Consider the following 11056-nt stretch of genomic DNA (forward strand, 5'->3'; position numbering starts at 1 on the left):
GGGGTAAGAGATCAACCAAAGGACTTGTATGCATGCATATAAGCCTAACCAATGGACATAAGACACTGGGGAATAGGGGAGGCTAGGGGACTGTCTAGGGCGGGGAAAAAAATGGACACATATGTAATACCCTTTGTAATAAAAAATAAAATTAAAAAAAAAAGCTATTAAAAAAAAAAAAAAATAAAAAAAAATAAAATAAAATAATGTCTGAGCCCCAGCCGAGTGGCTTGGTTACTTGGAGCATTGTCCTGTACACCAAAAAGGTTGAAGGTTGGATTCCTGAGTACACACCTAAGTTACAGGTTTGATCACTTTGATCACTGGTCAGGGCTCTCACATCGAAGTTTCTCTCTCTCTCTCTCTCTCTCTCTCTCTCTCTCTCTCTCTCTTTCTCTCATCAATAAACATATACTTGGGTGAGGATTTAAGATGAAATAAATACAAGTAATGTCTGAGTATTTATATTTGGGACATCATTGCCTCCCAGACTCTGGCATGCCCTTTCTATTTTTGTTACTATAGAATGCCATAGGGGTATGCCCCTCAAGTGATTGCTTTATGGGTACTTTCCATAGGATGCTTGGGCTAATTATGCACAGAGCGAGGGTCTGGATACCAACTTTCCTCTGAGCTTTTGTTAGGGCCTTCTGTTAAGCATCAACTGGATGGCACATCCTCAGAAGAATGACAGGGTTCCAGCAGTCCAATCCAGGTTTCTATAGCTGTTGCAAACCTCAATGACAGTCTGGATTGCCTATTTAGCTATAGCATATTATTGAGGCCAAAGGAAAGTTGTCCACCCAGGCTTACTCCTCATATACATTAGCCTTGGGCTGGCAGTGAGAACCTAACTGACTAGTCAACCTTTCCTTTGTCTTTGGCTACGTATGTACTAGACCAGAGATATAGAAGGGGATACTGGACACCAGAGTAGAGAGATAACTGATCTGTGTAGGAGGTGGGTTAGCTTGTTTCACCTGGTAAAGCTGGTAATCCGGGGATGCCAGAAGAGCCAGGCAGGCCCTGGATGCCTTCATCACCTTTAAGTCCTGGGAGGCCTGGAATACCAGGGTCTCCAGGATAACCTGGCATTACAATGAAATAAAAAAAAGAAGTAAGCAAACCCAGAAGACACTCCCAAATGCCACAAAATGCCTAAGAAAAGATGCAAGGAGATGTCTTCAGGTAGAGGTGCCTTTCTTGTCCTTCATAGATCTCTCCCAGATGCTAATGTCCTCATGTGATAGTGGGTCTACTTGAACTAAGACTCCACTAGTGTTCAGAAATGCTCTGGCCAGAGTTTGTCTCCCATGGTAAGATCTGGCAAGTACTATGAAGTTCCTGCTACTACTAGTAATCTGCTATAATGCCTCAAATATCTACCATTTGGGTTAAGGGGTTGAAGTCTACTGGTATTATTCATGTTATACACATAGGTTTTTTGGGAGAAGAACAGAGGAAGACACTGTCAACTGTTAATGTCTCAGCTTCAATGGGTTTACTAGACAGAGCTTGAGCTTGAGAGGATGAGGGGAGAAAGATAAGTTAGGAGACCCAGATTGAAGAGACACAATAGTAGAAGCCTTTGATCAAGCAAGAAGTAGCTGGAGAGAGTGGGCATCTGGATCTTTGGAGAAGGCAAAGGGAAGAGTTAGGCACACACAGTAACTAGAAAAAAGAGAGGTGAAGACAAACTTTCAAAGCATCATTCTGTTAACCAGTTGCTTCCCCAAGGATACATTTTTATTTCCAATGAAATTGTCAAGCTCAAGCATGCATAGGATCATGTAGCTGAGACCCTGAGTGTCCCATAGTATCAGGCTGAAGTCAGCCTAGCTGGGGAGGATATCAATCCTTCCCTAAGCATCACAAGAATAACCATTTCTCTCAAATCCAGGCCCAGGCTAACTCAAACCCTAGTCTTGGTAGACCCAACACAAAAATGCAGTAGGGTTTGGCTTGTTTCCCCAAGACACTGGAGTTAGCTTCACTCCCCAAGTTCAGGACCCAGGAGGAGCCCTTGGAAGTGTTGGGTTTAGCAGCAATCCAATGGCTGACAAAAGATTCTTTAAATAATTATACGGGATATAGAATTTAACTCCCTGTCTTTTCTTCTATGCTCAAATCAATGAAAAAATTGCACCTGAGATCACAGCACCATCTGTATCGATGTAAACATCTGGGCCTGGCAGGCCAACACCACCCTTTTCTCCCTGCAAGGATTAAATACATTAAACACAAATATTTATGTGACCTCATCACCTAAGACGTATGTGCCCTCAAATCCATTCCCAGAAAAGTTTCTCTTTCTGCAACCCGTGATTTCCAGGGTCAGCTAGTCCATAGGTTAATTTCAAAGTCCTATCAATTTAAGTTGAAGGCAACACAAGTCAGGTCAGAAGTCTGATACTCAATTGCAACCCTGTCAAGAAAAGGGATCCCAATTTCATTTTGCAACCTGAGTCTAGGAAAACCTGCTCTGGGCCTGGAAAATATATCATAGAAATAGATAACATGGCTACACCCAAGAGATGCCAAGAGGGGAGCAGTGTTTCAACATTTTCCTCACTCTCAGCAGGTCTGGGACTTTGCTATCATCTCTGCTCTTGCTAGTGAATGTCAGGCAGAAGAAGTCAAAGGAGTCTTAATTGTCTCCCAAAAGGGACTCAGTTACTATAATGAGATACAGTGGCATATTTAGAGTGGTGTGGTGGGAATTCTCTGTCTTAGGTGCAGGCAATAAGGAAATGCATTGTCAGTAGAGAATTTAAGAACAATAATAAAACTGAAAAGTTGGCAATTCTAAGCAATGTCAATAAAAAAATATTCCTCCTTGAAGGGATGGATCTGCTACCATGTTCCCCTCCCCATTTAGTCTATCATTAATCAGGTAGTATTAAATAATTCTCATCAGCTTTGTGTATTAAAGTAGGATGTATGCATTTCATGTGAAAAGGATGACGTCTAAAATGTTAAAATACTTTAAAAATACTTTATTTCATACGTAGGCTTTTGCTATGGTCTGAATGATTGTTTCCCCCTCCCAAATTAATGTTGAAAACCTAATGCCCAAGGTGATTGCAATTGGAGGTGGGTCATGAGGGCAGAGCTGCCCCAATTGGGATCAGTGCCATTATATAAAAGGCCCAATAGAGCTATCTCGCTCTTTCCATCATATGAGGACACAGGAAAATATAGGTAGTTTGCAAGCTGGAAGAGGGCCTTCACTGGAACTCAACCATACTGGCACCCTGATCCCAGACTTCTAGTCTCCAGAACTGCAAGCAATAAATTTCTGCTGTCTATAAGCTACCCAATCTGTGATATTTTGTTAGAGCAGCTTGAATGGACTAAACAGCATTTTTGGTAATTCTTCACTCTTCCTCCTCCCCAATCCTGGATTTTTACTTCCCAACAACATTACCTTAATTCCTGGCAATCCATTAAGCCCGAGGAAACCTGAGGACCCCTTCTTGCCCTGTGACAGAACATAGTTACAGCTAAGTTGAATGTCTACATACTGGTGTTTGGATTAGGCCAGTGCAAATGGCACAGGGACATTGGCTGGCATTCAGGGTAAGTATGGATCCTACCTGACTCTGTAATCTATTACAGAAGGCCATATGGCACACTAGGTAGCCAACTTGCATGCTTGGAGATACAAGGGCCAAAAGGCTAGAGGTGAATATAAGCAGGCTGGCCTTGCTAAGCACTGATAACATGCTAAAGAAGTATGACCACATCATATAGCATGACATGGCATGGCACCAAACTTGACACTGGATACTCATCTTCTTGGTTGCAAACAGAAGAAGAGAGTGGTTGAGTTTATACGAATTAAAGGGAGGTGGAAAATTTGCATTATAAGCAATGTCTCCCTTTGGATTGATGGTCATGTTAAGAAAAGTGATGGGACCTTTTGCTTCAGATTTTATACACCAAGCCTTTAATAATATTAACCCAAAATACCTGACTCCCTGGAGGTCCTTGGACTCCTTCTAAACCCATGGGACCCTGTAAAGAGAAAAAAAGGCACCTGAGAAAGATTAATAGCTCACACTAGAAAAAGCCACTAGATTTACATAACAAAGCTATCCAACTGAGTTCAGGGTTTAGCAGCTCCTAAAATCAGGTAAGAGAATGTTCCTAGACCTGGCTTAATGACTTCTTTCTAACTACTAATCCATCAGGTTGAATAGCCACCACACAGAGCATTTTTAAAGAGCTAAATAAATGGAAACATTTTAAGCACTAGGTGGAATTTGGTAAAAGGGCTGGGTGGTATTATACTTAGTCTGCATTAGCTCCAAGTCATGAGATTTTTAAATATATGGTGGGAGGGCCGCTTGTCTCTCACTCCAAATGCATAATTTGTTGGTGATTGTGCCTTTTCCAGACAAGGGAGTAGGGAAAAGTAGAGAAAGAGAAAGAAATGGCAGGGTAATGGATGAACATTGCTGAAAATTCAAAAGACTCTTTAACAAGCTTCATGATGAAGCTAAAACACAATTCTCTAAAGTGTTACTTCTTTAAGGCTAAGGTTGACCATTTGCTTACAGTGTAAGACCCAAGTGTGTGAAGTTATTTTTCCTCTTGAAGTGAAATTATTATTGGAAACTGTTGACTCAAAACATCACCACAATCTAGAACTTCTCAGGCTTGTTTCTGTATTATAAAAATTGCACTTGGCCCTCTTTCTTCCATTTCTGCATCCCCCAACTCTCACCCTTGCCCATATTCCTACAGGATAGAATGGAATGAAAGCAAGACAACAGTCACATAATTCTTTAGCCCAGAAGGTAGTTATACATGGGAGCAAGGGGAGTAAATAGTCTGAGTAGTCATCTGTATAGGGGGTACATCACTCTTTATTCAAAGGAGCCATTACTTCAAGGGAATGGGTAAAAGTGGAGAGAAGGTCGGGGGTGGGGGAGGTTGGGGGTTAATGGGGGAGATGAGAACACATTTGTAATACCTTCACTAATAAAAAAAAAAGTGGAGAGAAGGTAATCTTAGGGGTCTGCCAGAAGGCTGAGGAAGAGAAAGAAAAACTTAAGTGGCCCTAGCTGGTTTGGCTCAGTGTACTGAAGGGTCCTGGGTTCAATTCTGGTCAAGGCATGTACCTCGGTTGCAGTCTTGATCCCCGACCCTGGTTGGGACGCATGTGGAAGGCAATGAGTCATTGTATTTGTCTCACATCGATGTTTCTCTTTCTCTGTCTCTTCCCTTCCCTTCCACTCTCTCTAAAAATCTATGGAAAAATATCCTCGGGTGAGGATTAACAAAAAAAAAGTGTCTAAAACAAAAACTAATAAAAATAATTATTAAAAAAAGAAAAGCTTAAGTGGCCATAAAGTTACATAACATAAATTTGAAAACAGAAAATAAAATGGACCAGGTGACTTAACAGACCCAGGAAAGCAACATTCCAGGTTCCTACCCTACCTACCCTAGGTCCTGGCAAACCAGGGATGCCTTTTTCTCCTTTTTCTCCTGCAGTTCCAAATCCCTAAAGGGAAAAAGAAACCATAAGTTATAACATTCATTTCCTCATAGGTCTTCTGGTTCCATCCAAAGCACATAGTAATTTCAAACCATCTCCATTGTTCCACTGGGGAGGCTCACAATGCTGAGTCTCCTGTCACTTTTTGAGAAGCACATAGGACCTGAATATAATTTGGACCATTCATTCAAGGTTACATTTTGGTTCTAGAAGTAATGTCTTCTCCCTCAAACAATATTGCATATATTTATAGTAACACGGACTAACAGCATAGAAATGATAAAATATCTTACCCCATTGATTTTTCAGATGGGGAGAATAACACTCAGAAGGGCTAAGCATCTTGTATGGGTTACAGAATCAGAAAGCCGGGTTGTCAGACTTCCATTCCAGGACCCTTTCCATGAGAATAGGCTTCCTTCCACCATCCAGGAATTTGTTATTTTTGACCCTCAAATGTTAACTCTTGGTGGTCAATACTAGAGGAGATATGGTGATTACAATATCCTTCTCAGTAGGAAGTCTTTCTATCTTGGTGTGGTCTAGAGTCCTGGAGACCCTAGGACAGTGATGGTGAACCTACGACACACATGTCAGAGGTGACACGTGAACTCATTTTTTTGGTTGATTTTTCTTTGTTAAATGGCATTTAAGTACATAAAATAAATATCAAAAATATAAATTTTTGTTTTACTATGGCTGCAAATATCAAAAAATTTCTATATGTGACACAGCACCAGAGTTAAGTTAGGGTTTTTCAAAATGCTGACATGCCGAGCTCAAAAGGTTCACCATCACTGCCCTAGGAGCACTCCAAATGGGGACTGTGACATGGTTTCCAATCCCTCTTGCACTGCTCACAAGAGATGAGGGCTTACAGCCATGGGCATGACTGGAGGATTCTCTATGAAGAGGCAGAAATCCAAAAAAAGCAGAGTGAGTGAGAAAGAGCTTCCTCTGCTCTGAGTCTAAGCCAGCCGTGGGCAAACTACAGTCCGCGGGCTGGAAACAAGACTGTACCCTTTTATGTAATGATGTTTACTTTGAATTTATGCTACTTCATAACTCTAATTTTGCTACTGTTATGAATTGTAATGTAAATATCTGATATGCAGGATGTATTTTCAGGGGTCGCGACCCACAGGTTGAGAACCGCTGGGAGGCAAGCATATTCTGGACCCCAAGATACAGAAGAGTTCATTACATAAGTGGATAAAGACTTTCCCAGCAAACTGAATCAAAGCCATTTGTTACTGCTTAAAATTGGATGTCCTGGAAAATAGATTTTGGCAAACAACATTTAAGCCTATTATGAGAGTAAAGGAGGCAGTGAAGCTTTCTTACATGTAAGCTTGTAAAAGACACTAAGTGTTGTGGCACGTTACCTGTTGTCCTCCTGTTGTGACCTGGCTCAACTGGTTGAGAAGGCACTGTACAAATCCTGTTTGTAGTTTTCTTTCTCTTATGTAGTGAGAGTATTCCCATGGGTACTGACAACTAGCTGAATAGCCTTTAGCTTTCTAGGCCCAAAGGTTTTTGTTGTTTTATTTTTTAATGTGGATTGTTTTGTTGTGTTTTCTATTGGGGGAGAGTGTGTGTCTGAGAATGGTCTGATTCAAAGCAGGCTTTGGTTTCTATTTGCCTTTCTCTTCATCTGCAGTTGTGTGTCAAATAGCTCAGACTGCGTGCTGAATAGGATTTCTATTCAGAAGGCTTGCAGGTCCAACTGAATGCAAACTTATTTGAAATCTCAGTTCTGGATCTCAAATTGGAAACCAATGCATGCTGCCACCTGGTGGAATGTGTGTATTGGCCTCTGAAGTGAAGTACTTCATGCAATGTTCTTTGTCCTGTCTATGGAAGCTATGGCAGCTCAGGCTGCCCCAAACTCTAAAAGCGCTAAGATGGGTTTTATAGTTGACAAGCAGAAGAATGATATCACACTCACTTCTGTCTCCTCCAAGGACATTACTGCAGGCTGAATGCATACAAGGCCCCATACATACTTGTTGAATTACATGGAATAATTGCCCAGAGGACAAAACTATTTCAAAGGGTGAAGAAATGTCTAGGAACTGTCTTGTGCCCCTCCACCCCATACACATATCTTGCCACAGTTGTAAAGACAAGGGGACCTTGTCTTCCTTCTTGCTGTGGTCTACAAATCTGTTTCTCAGAGAGAAGGTCTGAGAATTTGCACAACGTGAAAAAAATAAATACATAAGTTTAAAAAGGAAAAAAAAATAGTAATCTATGTGTGTTAAAGCCAATACAAAATAGATGACTTGGCAAGATATTGGGCTGTAGGCTCAGCTTGTCTCCAGCACAGGGGGCACCATACAGGGCCCTACTGAACAAGCTGTTCTAGCAAAATGTCCTAGGACCATCTAGTCCTTACAGGTATGCTCTCCAGGGCCCTGATATAGTGGTATTTTTGGTTTAAGGATATTAGTCAATTTTAGTCACTTAGCCAGAAATAAGGGGGAATGACATAGTCACTGGGTCAGGGTGGGGAGGATAGTGAAAAAAAAAAGGCAAGCTGACTTACAAAATTAGTCACAGTGATATAAAGTACAACACAGGAAATATAGTCAATAATAAAAATATGCATGGTGACAGATGGTTCCTAGACTTATGGTGGTGATCATTTTTCTAAGGTATACACACATCTAATCACTGTTGTACACCTGTAACTAATGTAATATTGTATGTGAACTTAATTTAAAATTAGATATAAAAATAAAAATTAAAAATGGGTACAGTAAAAAGAGAACAAAGAAAAGAAACAAGCAAGGTACAAACATTAGACTGGAACCAAGAGGTGTCAGACCCCACTGCCCAGTGAGAGACACTGGCCATGGTCTTCAGAGACATGCTCCCCTGAGAGGGAGGCCACCATGCAGTCACACTCTGCTTGAGCTTCTCCCTCAACCCAATGAATTCCTAGGTCCCCAGTAAAGGCAATGGACATGGCTAGACACCCCTCCACAGCAAGGGTGGCTTCTCTAAGGGAAGGCAGGAGGGAGGCTGAAGCATGATTAGGGGGTGGGAGGTCATGGGAGAGGGCCAGGGTAGGATTTGTGGCTATATTTTGGAACCTAAACTGCAGAAATCTGTTCTGCTTGGCATTTGAGGGCAACTTGAGATTTGAAACTTGAGAGGTTAGGAAAGTGGTCTCCTTCTCAACTCTGTCCATGTCACACTGCTGCTATTGACCATCAAGGCACCAGGGCCCAGGGCCTAGCTTAAGTCTGGCAAGCTGGGTCTTCATCTTCAAAGGACCTACTTGAAGTGCCTGGAAAATGTGGTGCACAATTGAAGGAGAACAGCACCTGCCCAGTAGCTGTCTCAGGTCCACTCAATAGGTACCTCAGGATTTTCCAGTTTCTTCTCTCTCTTCTCATCTTTTCTATTTTGCCCTACCCTGTGTTTGCCAGCTCCTTGGACAGACAACACACAGGTGCATGGTTCCAACAACCTTCATGGGAGTATCTGTGGTCTACAAGTGTGAGTATGCTCCTGGAGACAATGGGGTGAAATGTGTGAAGTGGGGACTGAGCCAAAAATCAGGGATATTTGGTCACTGCAAAGGGTGCAAGAGAAAGAAAGCAAGGCATACATAATATCAGGCTGGCTACTTGTCAGCAATTGCTGCAAGTATTTAGGCTTATATGAAAGGGAAACAAATTGTTAAAGAGAACAATTTGGATTACCTAAAGATTCCATTCTCAGCTCTGCCTTGTGTGGATAATTGTAAGTTTATGTAAGGGGTTTAGATATCAGAAGTGTGTTTCCTCTGAAAAGCCCAAGTATCTTAAACATGTTACCACCTTTCTTCTCACAAATTTTCTGTCATAAGACACAGAAGGTACCTATGAATGTTCTCATTAAGCAGGTAGAGATGTTAGGAGTGAAGAAATTACATGATTTGGCAAGTTTTCATATCATATCTATTCCGAAGTGAGCTGAAAACTCTGGCTTCTTGATTCCCAACATCTGAAAATATGCTGTGTTATATAAACAGAGGCGTTTTTCAGCTTGGCATGTATTTACAATCAACTGGAATTTCTATTTTTCAGCTCACATTGTGAAACACGGGAAATGCTGAGTTTCAAACGGTATTGCAATCTATCACCCTGCATTGTCGTCAGCCAGTCTCTTTTTATTTTACAGGACAAAAGGGAACAGGGTGAAAATGCAGCAGGGGGAATTATTTGAGGTAGACCCTGGAAGAGAATGAGAGAGAGGGAGGGAGAGTGAGCCAGTAAATCCAGTAACACCAAAGTTCCACCACCATAATGACAAGAATGAACTGGACTGTAGGGGGCAGTGTGGTATGGGGAAAAAGTTCTGAGTTGGCTAGAAGTAAAGAAAGCTGAATTTCTGTCTCAGTTCTGCTAATAATTTGCTGTGTGACTCTGGACAATCAATCCTTTCATCCATTCAGGCCATGGTTTCCTCATCAACACAAGGAGATAAGCCCAGCCCACCTTTCATACCTCACAGGCATCACTAGAGGTGACTAAAATCTATGTGAAATGCTCACAAAAAAAGGTGCAAACTTTTTTCCCTAGCACACTTGCAAAGCACTTTATATCTGTGCTGCCCAATTGAAATATAATGTGAGCTACTGTTATTTTAAATTTTCTAGTAGTCACCTTAAGACTGTAAAATAAATAGGGGATATTAATTTAATAACATTTTATTTAACAAAATATATGGTAAATATTGTCATTTCAACACTGAAGTAAAAATTGTTAATGGGACATCTTAGATTTTTTCTCATGCCCAGTTTTTAAAATCTGGTGTGTATTTCACACTTATGGCACATCTCATTTCAGACTAACCACATTTCAAGAGCTCAGTAGCCATATGTGGCTAGTGGTATCATTTTGGACAGCACAGTTTCATACTTTGCAAATAAACTACATACATTGAGAGTTGGGCCTCATTGAGAGTATGTCCATTGCTATATTACAGATATACAGAGAACTTCCGAGACTTGAAAAAGTCCCCAAACTGTAGCTGAGTCTTAAGCCCAGGTGTCTTGTCTCCAACAGTAGGGTTCTCTTCAATTCTGATTAATTAGATGCTGAGCTGATTATAATCAAGGACACTGAACACATGATTCTCTGCTCTCCTGTTTTTCTACAGAGTAACAGGATCATCATGGAAACAACCTGTGCCACTGGCCCTACTGGCTCTGTTTTCTGGCCATCCAGAGAGACACAGTGTTTCAAAAAACTGTAGAGAAGCACTACAGTCATTCATCCCCACTTTGCCAGCAAGCAGTCATATTCATCTTTGATTCATCCATTTCCCTCCCTACCCCTTCATCTAACCCATGAAAACCTTGTCAGATTCTCCTTCAAAATACATCTTATGATTTAAGAGCCATATCAACCAGATATAATATGTGGGCCTCATTTGGATTCTAATTCCAGTGAGACAATTATAAATAATACTAGAGGCCCGGTGCACAAAAATTTGTGCTCTGGGGGTAAGGGGGGTCCTTCAGCCCGTCCTGTGCCTTCTCGCACTCTGGGACCC

The 11056-nt window shown here is 41.3% G+C and overlaps 1 protein-coding gene across 1 annotated transcript in view; it reads right to left on the minus strand.

The window, feature by feature from the left end:
• The window catches only part of COL4A6 (collagen type IV alpha 6), a 111866-nt gene that overhangs the window by 39428 nt on the left and 61382 nt on the right, over positions 1–11056 (minus strand). The window contains exons 12-16 of the mRNA XM_015560721.1: positions 5453–5512; positions 3973–4017; positions 3428–3481; positions 2147–2216; positions 981–1088 (exon numbers count right to left, since the gene is read on the minus strand). Of these exons, the coding sequence (XP_015416207.1) occupies positions 981–1088; positions 2147–2216; positions 3428–3481; positions 3973–4017; positions 5453–5512 (337 nt within the window). The remainder of the gene's footprint in view (positions 1–980; positions 1089–2146; positions 2217–3427; positions 3482–3972; positions 4018–5452; positions 5513–11056) is intronic.

Source organism: Myotis davidii, unplaced genomic scaffold, assembly GCF_000327345.1.
Source record: "Myotis davidii unplaced genomic scaffold, ASM32734v1 scaffold215, whole genome shotgun sequence".
Classification (NCBI taxonomy): Eukaryota; Metazoa; Chordata; class Mammalia; order Chiroptera; family Vespertilionidae; genus Myotis; species Myotis davidii.